We start from the raw sequence: 15,948 nt of genomic DNA, 5'->3' as shown, positions 1-15,948 counted from the left end.
AGGGCTTTTTCTTCACCATGAAAATTAATTCATGCCATCCACAAGACTTGTGCTCCCCAGTGTACCAGCTGGTTTCCAGTGTGCCTGTGCCCACCTACTAGTTTTTTAGAATGTAACAAACTATTGATTATGGCAGCCAATTACCTTTTGATATTTGCTTTTTCTCTAGCCTCAAACGTTATCTTGTCCGAGGGCATTCATCATGGCGGCTTCAAACTTTAATAGCTGACTTAGCACATCCTGTTAAACAAAGGTCCTGAACAACTTTTTCATTACTCGTCCAGATTGGATTTTAGAAGAGAGAGAGAAAGAGGGAGAGAGAGAGAGAGAGAGAGAGAGAGAGAGTGTGTGTGTGTGTGTGTGTGTGTGTGTGTGTGTGCATGTGTGAGCATGTGTGTGTGAGTGTGTGTGTGGTTGTATGTGGTACCAGAACCACAAGTGGAAGTGAAACTGTGTCTTTTCCTGTAAAAAGGGACACACTTCTGGTAGAGCTATAAATGTTCCTGTCAGCTGACAAACTGGGTGAGTTGAGTTTTGACTGGGTGAGTTTTATTAAAATAATAAAAGCTCAAAGCTGATTTAAATTTTCATGAATTGAAAGAAATTATGTTTTTATACCATTTATTTTGTTTGACTGGGTGAATTTTATCAAAATAATTCTGCAATCGGCTGATATGATGTTTTCATATCATTCATGATTGAGTTAGTTATGAGATGAGTTATTTAATAATATAATTGTTATAGACTCTTGGTTTTTGGACACTTTTTTTGTTGGTTTCATGTATTATACATCTGCCCAAATAACTTTTGCTTATTTGGTTTTGCTTGATAATATTATATCATTATGTTTGTTGGTTTGAATGACTGCCTCACTTTGATGGTTGTATTAAGAGTATTGCTCTGTGTTTCTCTTCTATATTCCTGCACTCATCTCCAGCCCAGTTTTCCCTTCACACCTGCTCTGCATCATGTTTGTTAGCCCTGCCCTCAGTTTTTCTCCCCAGCTTACCTTCACATCTGTCCTGTATCAGTCTCGTCAGCCCTCTCCTGTTCCCAGTGTCTTCTCCGCCATTCAACTCCCAGCCTGCCATTGTGTTAAATCACCTCTTCCTCATTCTCTTATTAGTTCTGTCAGTATTTAAATCCAGGTTTGCAGTTCAGTTTTGGTTGGATCCTCTGTTCAGTTCAGTCTATGCTCTTTATTTTGCTCTGGTTTATCTGGTGATCTGTTTTGCTCAACTCAGCCAGCTTTTATTTTGTCTGATCCATCCAAAAATAAAGAATCTTTTCAGCCTGTAGTCTCTGCATTTCAGGCCCCGTTTATACGTACCCGGTTATTGTTAAAAACTGAGACATTAACCATCGTTTGTACCCTCCGTTTACATGCAAATGGAGAATTCGCCCCTGAAAACGATGCTTTTTAAAAACTCCGGTCAGAGTGGAGATTTTGGAAAATTCTGTTTGCACGTTTGCATGTAAACAGAGAAAAATGGAGATTTGAGGAACCAGAAACTGCTCCTGGGTTAAATGCGACATGGTTTACAATCTATGGTGATCATGGATGCAGAATAGCAGTCGCATTTATGCTGGTGCAATCCCTTTGTATTTGTTTGCATTTGCAAATACAAGTGCTGTACTATGTGTTATTATTATATGTGGGATTCTGATTGGCTAACGTGGGCTTGAGCTGCTCTTGACGGCATATATACCCGGGTTAGTGTAAACGGAAACTTTTCTGAAAATGGACTGGTGTGTACGCAGGTTTTTTTTGTAAACGGAGAGGATGAAATGTCCGTTTATGAAAATATCCGGGCACGTGTAAACGTATAGTCTCAGTCTACCTGCTCCACTAGTTTGTGACAATTATAGTTACCTTCAATTCTATTCAACTTAACTTCTGATGTGAATCCTGTCGTCTTTTTATACTGAGGTGTAGGTGTCCTCAGTATCAGACTGTCACTATTGAATGTGTACCATGTTTTATGATCCATTATTAATTTAATATTTGTATGTAAGCGACTTGGATACATTTTTATCACCAAATAGATCTGGATTACAAATTCTAACCTGCTGTTTAAAGTTTGTTTGTTTTTCATACAGTGTATTTTATTACAGCACACTTTATTTACCTTTTTTTCAAAATATATAATTGTCAATTATAGAGATATAATTACTAGCCTAATTATATGTAGAGATCCAAACATTACTTCAGATGAAAGAGTTGAGGGAAAAAAAGAGTTGATGGCTTATTAAACTGTGTATTGCAGTTTTGTACAGGGAGAAATGTAATGACTTTTGTAAGAAGAGGAATACAGAAGAGGAATACAGAAGAGGAATACAGTTCCTTCCTTCCTCTTTTTAAACAGATGTTCACTGTATAAAGTGTTTCCTGTGATCTGCAGATATCCTATTTCCATGATGAAGCTGATTCTGTCTCTCACTCTCATCTGGACTCTCTCCAGCACAGGTAACCTCACTCACTCTTAAAACAGCATTTCTGCAGGTACCTGTCATGTCAGCTAGTTCATCATTCTCCTCACTTTTTACCTCTGCTGTTTGTCTGCCAGCTGCTGACTTTTGCTCAAGTTCAGATTCATCATCATTTAATTTGTTTCTTATATTATCTGTACAGCAAGAAAAGAAATCTCCAAGCTAACATAACACCAAGCAGAATATTTTTATCAATATAAGGAAGAAACATCTTTTATGGGGACAATTTATTTGGTTTATTTTGTCTTAAATAACGTTCTGTCATTGTGTGATGTAATTTGTGGTCAGATTAACTTTGTATACTGTATCTGTGTTTATATGACAAACAGGATTCATGCTGATTGTTTAACTCACCCTGATTTATTTCATAACTTACAGCTGAAGCTCTTAAGTGTTGGCAGGGTTTAATGGGAATGGATGAGTTACGTCCATGTGCCTCTACTACTGAGTGGTGTGTCACTGTTGCCTCACAAGGTATCTGTATAAAGTGTGAAAATAAATGTGATTGTTCTTTAAATTCATTCACTTATTCAATTCTAAATGGGATTTTGTGTTACAGTGTTTGGTCTGATTTTCACTTTACAGTAACTGTGAATGGGAATCTCCATCAGTTCACCACCAAGTCCTGTGTGCCACTCTCTCCTAACATTGAAGGAAAGCATACGTTTTCATTAAATCTTGGTTTTTTGTCTGCATCTGTGTGTAACACAGATGGCTGCAACAGTGAAGACAAACCGTGTAAGTAAAGAGAAAGGTTTCCCTTTTTAAAGATACTAAATCACATTCACATGTAGTATCAGTCTAATGTTGGTCACAGTGAAGAACAGTAAGTCACTTTGTGTCTTGTACAGTTTCTGTCATGTCTCCTGTTCTGTTTCAGACCCTAATGATCTGAAGAAAAACAACCTGCAGTGTTTCACCTGTGAAGATTCATCTTCTGCTGAGTGTAAGAAGAAGACAGTACAGTGTGTGGGAGACGAGGACCGCTGCATTAGTGGGACTGGTGAGCCCTCATGATCATTTTATGTCTCCAAACACATTATTGCTGCCTTTAATGTGTCAATTTCCTGCTGATTAAACCTTTTGAAACTTAAAAAAGTATTTTCTCATCCACAGCGGAAAGTATGGGTGTAAAAGGTCATACCTTTGGATGTGTCTCTGGAGATCTTTGTGAAGATCTTTATGACTTGCAGTTCCTGCCTGGTGGCAACTTTACTCAACCACCAAAATGTTGTAAAGGCAGCTTCTGTAACTCATCCTGGTCCGTCAAACTGAATGTGATGACTTTGCTGTTTGGTCTCATTGCCCTTATCTGCTATTAGAACAAAGAGAAACTAACAGAATAGCCCAAGTGTAGTGTGTGAATAAGCCAAATACATCTATTACCTTCTCATTCATTTACACAGTGAGATGTCTTCAACAGTTTGAATGTTTTAGCTTGGTGAATAATTATTTTAACCATAACTGCAGCATCCCAGTAAAATAAAGTTAGCTCATGATAATATGTCGGATTCGTAGACAGTAACAAAATCTGTTTACGGTCCAGTTCCTCTTCTAGTTTGGACTCATATCGCTCTGCCAAACTCACTGTGCTGTTCAGCAGTCAGCTCCCCCTGCTGTCCATAAGGTGCCTCTGCACCCCAGCTGTTTCAAACCCTCCCTGCAGCCTTTGGGGCCATGCCTCTTTATTTACATACAGCTTGAAAAGCAATATAAGTCTTTCCATTTAATATTTTCCATTTTCCATTTTGATTTTCATAGTTGATGTTTCTTTGTTGTTGTTTTGTCCATTGTCATTTTCAATGTCATCATTACAATTTAAGTTTTCAGTTTAAGCATTTCCATTGCAGCTTTTGCATTTTAAATTTTTTTCATTGTCACTTTACATTTCAAAACTATATTTTACCTTTGAAATTAGATTTTTATATATCCTTTTTCTTTTTATATGCCTTGATTATTCCCCATATAATTTCTAAAAATTCAAATTATGATAACTAAATATAAAAAACAACTAAATGTTATTTTTCTTAATGGGTTCACACACAACTCTGAAAATTAATTGTATGTTTTAATGTTTCTCAAATTGCATGTTTGTCTGTTTTATGTAAAGCACATTGAGTTGCCATTGTGTATGAAATGCGCTATATAAATAAAACTGCCTTGCCTTGCCTTGTCTAACAATTAAAGGTGAAATAAGACAAACAAAATCATCAACGAGTGGAGACTATCACATTAAAAACTGCTCAACAAAAACTGCTTTTTCAATTGCAACAGCAAATGCTAAGAGTGTTAGAGTGCATAACAGTTAAAACTAATGTTAAAAAATGGTTGAGAGACAGACAGTTACATAGTCATTAAGGTCTGATAATGCCTCTTTTAATGTATATGTACTAATGTGTCCTATAGGTGGAATTATTACTTTTGTATGGTTCTATTTGCATGTATGTGCAACCAGAGATAACAAATGTAGAAATGTATTGTGCATCGACTGCTCCTGTTTTAAATAATAAATACATGTAATGACTTCCTCATCATGGACTCAGATTTGATCCATCCATAAAATTGAAATGGTAACAACTGGCCAGCAGATGGCGCCATATTAATTGTATCTAATACTTCCAAACGGTGAACCATTGTCAACATAATTGCTTCACATTGATTCAGGGCTTCAGAAAGGTTTGTTTCCTCCACAAACACAAACTGAAACTTTCATCCAGCCAGACAGAAATACAGTTTTTCATCCTGATGTCAAACTAGTCTTTAAGTACTTCACTTGCAGAATTTGAGTCAAAATACTTAAAAATTGCCCAAATATATATAGTCAAAATATACCAAAAACACAGTCCAGACAGTATATATTTAGACAGTTCAACATTTGAAGTTATCTATCAATATGATGGGTAAAGAGCGACTGTTGCAGAAAAACCTTTAGCTTGGCCTGTTGAAACGTCATCAACATGTATCTTTAATTAAAACAAAAACACTTCAAGAGTCAGAAAGACACTAAGTCAAGCAGAGTTCAATGCAATAATAGATTTACTATGCATTACTCAAGTAAACTGGGGCAGGACCATGGGCAACTCACTGAATAACTACCTGAGAATTGCAATCTTTTTATACCCATCTGAGTTTAATTTAAGGTGGAGCTTATTTCCCCTTACCCTGGCCCATAAGGTCAATGAGGGCCTGGACTGTGCTGCCAAAACTGAACCGTTATCTGTCATGATGGCCTAACAGCATTGCCACTGTGCAACACTGTCATTTTGTGTCATTGGGTATTTTTTAGTATAGAGTAATAGCGAAATAATGATTATGCAAATAACTGGTTGATTCCCATAAAGAATTATTATATAGCTTGATTAATACTATATTTAAAATATCGGAACAGATGAAACACATTTTTAGCAACATGTTTTGCTCAGAAAGTTGTGTGTATGTGTGTGTGACCACAAACACTGATAAATGTTGTGTGGGTCATGTAGATAAGTGAAACGGTTCCTTTGGGCTGTGAAAAAGCAGTGAAGAGATTGGCACATAATTGGTGGAGGTATAAGTGGGTGTAGAAGTGTTATTTTTACTCTGCAAAGAAGTCAGTTTTAAGTTTAGTAAAGATTATCTTTGAGACATCACAACAAACTCAACACATTTGTATAAGTGTTCCTTTTTCTGTTGACGAACTGGGTGCATTTAATTTTTGGGTGAGTTTTATTACAGTAATTCAGAAACTTTTATTTTAAAAATGTATAATTATAATGTAATTTAATTGATATGATTAAATAGTTATTTAAATATTATAATTGTCATGGACTCATGGTTTTTGAACTCTTTGTGGTTCTCTTGGTTTCCTGTGTTATACGTCTGTTTTCCACTCCTCTTGATCATTTGGTTTTATTTATTTAGGGGACATTTTACACAATTGGTTCAAAATTAGTTTTAGAAATGTCTTGAAATAAATGTGTTTTCCCCAAAACTTCATAGTCTACTTAATTATATAATAAATGACAATGATTTATATATATGTTCATCCAGACATTACCTCAGATAACAAAATGAGGAGTTGATGGCTTGTTGAACTTTGTATCACAGCTGTTTGCAGCAAGACAGTGTGTTCCTGTAATTTGCAGATTTCCTCATCATGATGAAGCTGATCCTGTCTCTCACTCTCATCTGGACTCTCTCCAGCACAGGTAACCTCACTCACTCTTCAAACAGCATTTCTGCAGGTACCTGTCATGTCAGGTAGTTCATCATTCTCCTCACTTTTTACCTCTGCTGTTTGTCTGCCAGCTGCTGACTTTCGTTCAAGTTCAGATTCATCATCATCATTCATTTTCTTTCACTCTCTCTTTCTTTTTTATAATCTGTGTAGCAGGCACATAAATGTACAAATTGATCTAACAACACAAACAAGAATAATTTGCAACAGTAACTGTGTTTTAGAAAGAAACACAATCCTGCATCGATTTGTTTTTGTCAATATAAGGAAGAAACATCTTTTATGGGGACAATTTATTTGATTTACTTTGTCTTAAATACTGTTCTGTCATTGTGTGATGTAATTTGTGGTCAGATTAACTTTGTATACTGTATCTGTGTTTATATAACAAACAGGATTCATGCTGATTGTTTAACTCACCATGATTTATTTCATAACTTGCAGCTGAAGCCCTTCGGTGTTGGGATGATTTAGTAGATGAAACACCGGAGTTAAGTCCATGTGCCTCTAGTCAGCCTTGTCTAACTGTTGCCTCACAAGGTATCTGTATAAAGTGTGAAAATAAATGTGATTGTTCTTTAAATTCATTCTCTTATTCAATTCTAAATGGGATTTTGTGTTACAGTGTTTGGTTTGATTTTCACTTTACAGTAATTGAGAATGGGACTCTCCGTCAGGAAACCATCAGGACCTGCATGCCACTCCCTCCTAACATTGAAGGAAACCATACATTTTCATTCAATGTTGGCTTTTTGTCTGCATCTGTTCATGTATGTAGCACAGATGGCTGCAACAATCAAACCATACCTTGTAAGTAAAGAGAAAGGTTTCCCTTTTTAAAGACACTAAATCACATTCACATGTAGAGTTGCAAAGGGCTGGAAAATATCCGGTAAATTTCCAGTAAATTTCCATGGGAGGTTAAGCCGGGGAATTTTGGAAATATTCCAAATCGGACACTTTCCATGGGAATTATGGGAATTAAATGGGAATGTATGGGAATTTATGGCAATTGAGGGTAATTTAGTGGAAAGGTATCATATCTATGCAAACAGTATGAAAAGTAAATCTACTGTATGAATACATTTGTATGTGATATTTGTAAGTTAAACATCACCAAACCCTCAATTCATTGATTAATTGGATAACAAAATTCCACCCTCCATTAAAAAACTGAACATTATTTTAAGTTGACGATGAAAAAGGTGCACAAACAATGTCGCTTGATGTCCCTGAGCTGGGTTAGGGTTAGCTTAAAGTGATATTTACTGTATAAATTGTGGTTTATTTGGTTTTGACCATAAGGCTAAATATAGCACTTACACATAAACCACCATATAATGTCATCAAAACCTACTTCTTTTATACAGTCTATGGCTTCAGGTTGTGTGCTCTGGGCTCAAAAGTGTGGTCCAGAATTGTAGAAATCATCTGTGCATGTGATGGCGGAATGCACAGTGCATGTAGGGGGCGTGGCTTACATATGAACAGTGCTTGTAGGGGCGTGGTCTCAGTCTGCACATTGCATATATGGGCGTGGCCTAAGAATGCACAGTGCATGAAGGGGGCGTGGTCTCCATAGCCCTACAGTAAACAGTGTGCTATGTGAGCATGTGATAGCATAGATATTCAACTGTACTGCATGATATCTGGTTGTTTTAGTCAGGATTATGCTAAAATATGATTTTACACAACTATATTTAAGTTCCCTAAGAAGAACATACCTTCAGTTTAGTAAATTTCTAGTTTATTCCCGTTAATTCCCATGGAAAGTTCCCAAGTTTGAAAATTCCCTGAATTTTGCAACCCTATTCACATGTAGTATCAGTCTAATGTTGGTCACAGTGAAAAACAATAAGTCACTTTGTGTCTTGTACAGTTTCTGTCATGTCTCCTGTTCTGTTTCAGACCCTGATGATCTGAAGAAAAACAACCTGACGTGTTTCACCTGTGATGATCCATCTTCTGCTGAGTGCAACAAGACAGTACAGTGTGTGGAAGACGAGGATCGCTGCATTAGTGGGACTGGTGAGTACCTCATGATCATTTTATGTCTCCAAACACATTATTGCTGTTTTTAATGTGTCAATTTCCTGCTGATTAAACATTTCTGAAGCTTAAAAAAGTATTTTGTCATCCACAGTGGAAGTTGACAAGGGTGAAACAGTTCATTTCTTTGGATGTGACTCTCGATATCTTTGTGAAAGTCTTCCTGACATGGAGCTCCTGCCTGGTGGCAAGTTTACTCAACCACCAAAATGTTGTGGAAGCAGCTTCTGTAACCATCCTGTTCTGTCAAACTGAGTGTGATGACTTTGCTGTTTGGACTCATTGCCCTTATCTTCTATTAGAACAAAGAGAAACTAACTGAATAGCCCAAGTGTAGTGTGTGAATAAGCCAAATACATCTTTTATCTTCTCATTCATTTACACAGTGAGATGTCTTCAACAGTTTGAATGTTTTAGCTTGGTGAATAATTATTTTAACCATAACTGCAGCATCCCAGTAAAATAAAGTTAGCTCATGATAATATGTCTGATTCATAGACAGTAACAAAATCTGTTTACGGTCCAGTTCTTCTTCTAGTTTGGACTCATACCGCTCTACCAAACTCACTGTGCTCTTTAGTAGTCAGCTCCCCCTGCTGTCCATAAAGTGCCTCTGCACCCCAGCTGTTTCAAACCCTGCAGTCTTTGGGGCACACCTTCTCATGTACATACAGCTTGAAAGCAATATGGAAAATTGAAATTCTATTTAAGCTTTTAATTCAAGTATTTCCATTTAATATTTTCCATTTTGATTTTCGTATTTGATGTTTCTCTTTTGTTATTTTAATTGTCATGATTACAATTTAGGTTTTCAGTTTAAGCATTTCCATGAAAACTTTTGCATTTTAAATTGGACGTTAGTTCATTGTCACTTTATATTTTCAAACTATAATCTTACCTTTTAAATGTGATTTTTCAATTACCTTTTTCTTTTCAAATTCTGTCATGGCCTAAGTATTCCCAGTATATTACTATAATTCCAATGATTATAACTATAATTATATAACAATAGAAATTATAATAATTATGTTTTTAATTCTATCTCTTTTCATTTTATATTTACACTTTCATTTTTAATTATTACCAAAAATCTCCTCTTCAGAATTCTTCCATATTTTGGATTTACATTTTACAGAAGTTCCCTGATTCCCAATGTCTTTTACACACTTTTCAGATCACTGTCAATCAAATGCATGATACATTTTGACTGTAAACTCTTAATAAATAATGACTGTGCTTGTCTGAACTTTGATGGTTTCTTATTATGTCATAATTATTTACTGTTATAGAGAACAACTTAAAGAGTAGCTTGATACAAAGATAAAAAGCAGTGTTTCTGTCTATCTTGACAAGCTTCCAGTCTGCAGGAATGTTAAGTAATTGTGTTGAAAATGGTTCAGTGTCTGGAAGCTTTTGATACAGTTACATTGGCGCCATCTGCTGTCTCGCAGTGAGAGACATTCACATGTTTGCTCAACACAAGTGGTGAAAAGAAAGTGACACACCTCTGGTAGAGATATAAGTGCTCCTGTCGGATGACAAACTGGGTGTGTTGAGTTTTGACTGAGTGATATGATGCTCAAAGCTGATTTAAATGTTCATATATATATATATACACACACAATATATGAATATACTCAACGGCCACTTTAGTAGGTATACCTGTGCAATCTAAAGCAATCCAATACAACAGCTCGGCCATAAATTCTACATTTTCGGTTTTTGCTGACATTGTCAGAAAGGTGATAATTCTACTTAATGATTATTACTGAGGTCTTAATCAGTGGTAGTGGTGTATTAGGGTGCAATATATTGGTGTTCCTAATATTTTGTCCACTCCATTAACATATTTGAGGGGGTTAAATCCAATGAAAGCATGCTGGATGGGATCCAGCTTTTTTTTCTCAGGAAGTTGTGTGGTACCAGAAACACAAGTGGACACAAGTGTTTTTTACTGATAAAATAAAGTGACACGCCTCTGGCAGAGCTTCAGTATAAATGTCCCTGTCGGCTGACAAACTGGGTGTGTTGAGTTTTGACTGGGTGAGTTTTATTAAAATAATTCTGAAATTTTATTGATATGATGCTCAAAGCTGATTTTAATTAATTGAAGGAAATTATGTTTTTATACCATTTATGATAGTTATAATAATATAATTGTCATAGACTCATGGTTTTTGGATACTTTGTGTTTTCTGTTCTCTTGGTTCCCTGTGCATCAGTCCAGTCCTTTTGATTATTTGATTTATGTTTATTCATATTATATATTATATAATTATTTTTTGTTGGTTTGAATGACTCACCTCATTCTCTTATTAGTTCTGTCAGTATTTAAATCCTGGTTTGCAGTTCAGTTTTGGTTGGATCCTCTGTTCAGTTCAGTCCATGCTGTTCATTTTGCTCTGGTTTCATCTGGTGATCTGTTTTGCTCAACTCAGCCAGCTTTTATTTTGCCTGATCCATCCAAAAATAAATAATCTCTGCATTTCAGTCTACCTGCTCCAATAGTTTGTGACAATTACAGTTACCGTCAATTCTATTCAACTTAACGTCTGATGTGAATCCTGTCGTCTTTTTATACTGAGGTGTAGGTGTCACCAGTATCAGACTGTCACTATTGAATGTGTATCATGTTTTATGACCCAATATTTATATAATATTTTTATGTAAGCAATTTGAATAATTTATCACCAAATAGATCTGGATTACAAATTCTAACCTGCTGTTTAATGTTTGTTTGTTTTTTATACAGTGTATTTTATTACAGCACACTGTATTTACTTTGTTTTCATTTTATTCAGATGAAAAAGTTGAGTAAAAAAGAGTTGATGGCTTGTTAAACTGTGAATTGCAGTTTTTACAGTGAGAAATGTAATGAATTTTGTAAGAAGAGGAATACAGTTCATTCAGTATGAATGAACTGTATTCCTCACATTCAGTATGTAAGTTCATTCACTTCCTCTTTTCAAACAGGTGTTTCCTGCCATCTGCAGATTACATCATCATGATGACGCTTATCTTGTCTCTCACTCTGTAAGTTTCTATTGCTGAGAAGTGCATCACATTCAATAACAGTCCTCCATATGACATAATTTACAGCAGAAGTTATATATTCCTGATTTTGTATTGCTGCACCCAAAGCAGAAGTGTTTGTAAAAAGCAAAAACTTCATTAGAGAGCAACTGAGTCGAGGTAACAGCTACATGATGAGGTGAGTGGCTGCTTCTGCATTTTATATTTATAATCAATATTTTTTATGTGTTAAACAGAATGAATACAGTGTAATTAGTTTATTATCAATGAGCTCTGCATTTCTTCCTTCTCTCCTTCTTTCCATTTTTCAGCTCTTCCCCATATCCCTTTTTTATTTTCTCATTATTTTCTCCGTTGTCACACCTCTCACCTTATTCCTGTCCATCTCATTGTCCTATGACTCCTGTTTCCCTCTCAATTGATTTCATCCATAACCTACATTTCCATTTTCATTATTCACTCCTTCCTTGTGTCAGTCCCTCCTCCATTTCTTCATAACTAATTTCCTTCTTCCATATGAGATGAACATTGCTAAGGAGGTCTTGGATTGAAGCATATTACCATACTGCATATGTGTTGTGTGATTTTCTTCTCCATTAGTGCTGCTCAAAGTCAGACAACACTGGAGGCCAAACTTGGGGCCCTGCAGTGCCACTTCACCTGGGACCTGGACCCCAGCAGGTCCAATCTGTTCTGCGTCAGGGACATGCTGAAGGACATCGGCACTGAAGAGGGAAACAGCTGGCTAGGTCACATTTACAACCTGCAGGGGTACATTCACTACCAGCTGGGCTTCACTGAAGATGCCCAGCGTTTCTTCAGCAGGGCTGCAGAGGCCTTCTGCCAGATGAGAAACACCGTCACAGATAAAGGTCCCTGGTTGGTGGTGAACTACGGGAACCTGGCTTGGTTGCACCACCAGCTGGGAGAACAAGCAGAGAGTGAGACTTACTTGTCAAAGGTCGACACCCTGCTGAAAGAATACCCATCTCCATCAGAGGATGAGCTCCATCCAGAGATCTACGCTGAAAAAGCCTGGACCCTGATGAAGTTTGGCAGAGACAAAACGATGCTGGCTGCAGATTACTTCCAGAGAGCCATCAAGATGCAGCCAGACATGGTGGAGTGGCAGACCAGTCATGTGATAGCTTTAGTGAAAGGTTGTGGGCACCCTGACAAACCACTGGAGGAAAACATCTTGGAGAAAATAAACATTGCCAAAGAACATGATCCAGACAACTTGTACCTTGCTGCTCTGTACCTTAAGGCATGTGCAAAGAAGGGAAGAAAAATTGAAGATGAAGCACGTGAGTTGGCCGAAAAGGTTTTGAGAAAGCCACCAAGTAGCTACAGTGGCATTAGACCATTACTAAGGCTGTACAGATTGTATATATCTAAAGATGAGGCTATTGATTTGGCAGAGGAGGCTCTGGAAAGACAGATAAATCCAGATAAACGTCATCTCAAGAGGTGTGCTGCAATCTGCTACAAATGGAGGATTTATTCAGACAGGGACAATCCCCTAGAGCCAAAAAAGATAAACAGAGCAATTAGTCTCTATAAAGAAGTGATCTCTCTTTACCCTGATTCTTCACTTAAAATAAAAATAGCTCTTGCAAACATACATAAGTATTTGAATCATGGCCAGGATGATGCTGACCAGATTTACCAGGATCTGCTAGAAAGTGATCTGGAACCTGCAGACAGACAGATGCTTTACAGCTCCTATGCCAAACATGTATTCTTCACTCATAATGACAGCAACAAGTCAGTAGAATATCACATGAAGACAGCAGAGATACCACATCAATCTGGCTATCGTGAGAGCAGCATCAGAGAGCTGAAGAAGATTAAAGGAAGAAGAGGACACTACATGTGTGGAGGAATTGATGAGTTTCTTGCTAAGCTTCAAGACTAAGAGCCACTAATAAAGAGGAAACATTTACTGGACTTTAACTGAGCAACATTGTGTCTAAATGCAGAAAAATGTTGATATTCATACCACAAAAAAAATCTGTACATACTCATTAACTTGCATACTATTCAAGTGCTGATCAAATGTGTATGGCTGAATTTATCTATTTTTATCACTCAGATGTTCTTTTTAAAATCAGATCACTTAATGTAGGCAGAAAATAAAAGAGGGCTAAGAGGACTTTATGACTCCCTTTTTTCTTCTTTCCAATCAGCACTGTTTGTTTCTTTGTAAGTTGTGGCTGCACTGTAAACTGTTTCTCAGGCTTCCCTTTTGTTCCCCTTACACACATTTTAATTAAAGGCGCAGTATGTATAATTTACAGGTATCTAGCAGAAGAGACTTGTCAGAAATGCAGCATAATAATATTCCTACGTATGTTTTAATTAGTATATAATCACCTGAAAATAATAATTGTTAGAATGAGCCCTTTATATCTACATTGGGAGCTGATCTTTTTCAATGGAGGCTGCCACATTGGACCACCATGTTTCTACAGTAGCCCAGAATGGACAAACCAAACACTGACTCCAGAGATGCCTTTCACATTTGTAATGAGATTCTGTGCCACTGTAAGTTCTCCTACATGCTTGAAAAGGGAGGAGCACTCATTTATTTGCATTCTGTGATATTACCACTAGATGTTGCTAAATCCTACACAATGGTGTTTTAATGCTGTATCCACTCAAGAGGATTGTTCTCAATTATTGATTATGTATTTTTCTTTGTTGTTTCTGTACAGTACTGGTGTTTTGTGTATGTGACATCTTTAAAAATAAAAATAACAAATTGAAAGCAATGGATACACTGACCATCTTTTCAAAGCACAAAGTTGTTTTAACAATCTAATAATGAAAACATTTTGATCTCTTGTTCATCAATTTCTCCTTCAAGCCTGAGTAAGCCGAGGTTCTTTGTCTGTCTTAGTTAGGCCTAGTGGAAGGCTTCATTACAAGACACTATAAGGACTAAGTGGGTAAAAGGCACTCAGCAGAACAGCTAGAACAGTCTGGTAAGTTCAGAAAATTATATATTTTACGGTAATGCAGCATTTAAGACCTGGAAAAGACAACTCTGATGACATATCGCTTCATTACGATATCCAAAATCTAAGATCGTCTCATATCACAGTATTGATATATCAATTTATTGCCCAGCCCTATGTTGAGTCAATTTTATTTGTAAAGCCTGACATCACAAATGACAAATTATGAAAAAAGAAGAGGAATCCCTCTCCAAGGACAATACAGGGAGGTTATGTATGTACAGTCAGGCAACTGAAGTTTCATATTATCTTCAGATAGACATAAATACATTTTTGCCAAAAACGACAACTGGAGATTTTGTCCCTGATCACTTCCATTGTAAGTGTATTTGGAGGAGATCTTGTAATAGTCAGTGTGAACAGGAGGAATGATAACAATTGGACTAACCTATTTCAGTGTTCATTTGGAAAGCTGACTGTTGTTTTGAGACAGCCTTGAAAAATTGTGAATCCACCCTTTAACTATTGAAAGAGGAAGTCAGAAGGAGACCAAGGACAAACTGTTGCCCTGGAGCCTCATAGGAGATTAATCCAGCCTGAGCGTCACCTATACATCCAGCTGTTTACCTGTGTTGGAGGTTGATGTGGACATTGTAAAAAACATCATGAGACCTACATAAACCTGCTCATGATTATATGCATTGCTGTAAAAACTTAGAGGATCTGTGTTGGAATTATCGTATATAAGTTATCCCATATTTACCCTTTCTATAGTCATTAGTCTTTATAGTCTACAAGCGTGCTGTTTTAAAGTTGTTTTTCAGGACCTGTGACCCTGCTCAAGACGTCTTTGAAGTTCTGTGACCAACCTGTGACCCTGCTGAGGAAGTCCTGGAAGTGTGTGACCACCATTGATTAACTTGTGACTCTGATCAGAAAATCTTTAAACTGTGTGTGACCGACTTGTGACCCCCACTCCTTAGAGCAAAAATGACTATGTAAATTAGGGAAATCCTGAAACCAATAAAAAGAAAGGGTTCGGCAAGGTTTGCTCAGAACGGGTTGGAGATTGAAACTGAGCAGATCTCTGGCGTTCTCCTTGCAAGTAGAAACTCTAATCCTGTTGTCTTCTCTCCTTTGTTTGATATTTTAAGTGTTTTAGGTTGCCTGAACCTGACAATCTGACTATTTTCTATATCT

At 36.8% G+C, this 15,948-nt stretch overlaps 2 protein-coding genes and 1 long non-coding RNA gene across 3 annotated transcripts; all 3 read left to right on the top strand.

Moving 5' to 3' along the window:
• The first annotated feature begins 2,412 nt into the window (after window positions 1–2,412).
• Window positions 2,413–3,982, top strand: LOC128361412 (urokinase plasminogen activator surface receptor-like). The gene is made up of 5 exons (XM_053321867.1): window positions 2,413–2,467; window positions 2,869–2,964; window positions 3,076–3,228; window positions 3,371–3,493; window positions 3,607–3,982. The coding sequence occupies exons 1-5, from the start codon at window positions 2,416–2,418 to the stop codon at window positions 3,810–3,812; spliced, it is 630 nt and encodes a 209-aa protein (XP_053177842.1). The 5' UTR covers window positions 2,413–2,415; the 3' UTR covers window positions 3,813–3,982.
• Window positions 3,983–6,050: 2,068 nt separating this feature from the next.
• LOC128361417 (uncharacterized) lies at window positions 6,051–7,415 on the top strand. The gene is made up of 4 exons (XR_008321584.1): window positions 6,051–6,188; window positions 6,615–6,677; window positions 7,151–7,246; window positions 7,358–7,415. It is a non-coding gene; the product is annotated as an uncharacterized LOC128361417 (long non-coding RNA).
• A 4,546-nt stretch (window positions 7,416–11,961) lies between these two features.
• LOC128362317 (interferon-induced protein with tetratricopeptide repeats 2-like) lies at window positions 11,962–13,706 on the top strand. Its single transcript, XM_053323058.1, has 2 exons — window positions 11,962–11,966; window positions 12,389–13,706. Exons 1-2 carry the CDS (start codon window positions 11,962–11,964, stop codon window positions 13,704–13,706), a joined length of 1,323 nt encoding a protein of 440 aa, XP_053179033.1.
• Window positions 13,707–15,948: the final 2,242 nt, after the last annotated feature.

Source organism: Scomber japonicus, chromosome 7 (assembly GCF_027409825.1).
Source record: "Scomber japonicus isolate fScoJap1 chromosome 7, fScoJap1.pri, whole genome shotgun sequence".
In the NCBI taxonomy this organism is placed as follows: Eukaryota; Metazoa; Chordata; class Actinopteri; order Scombriformes; family Scombridae; genus Scomber; species Scomber japonicus.
This window is presented reverse-complemented; position numbering and strand designations above follow the sequence as displayed.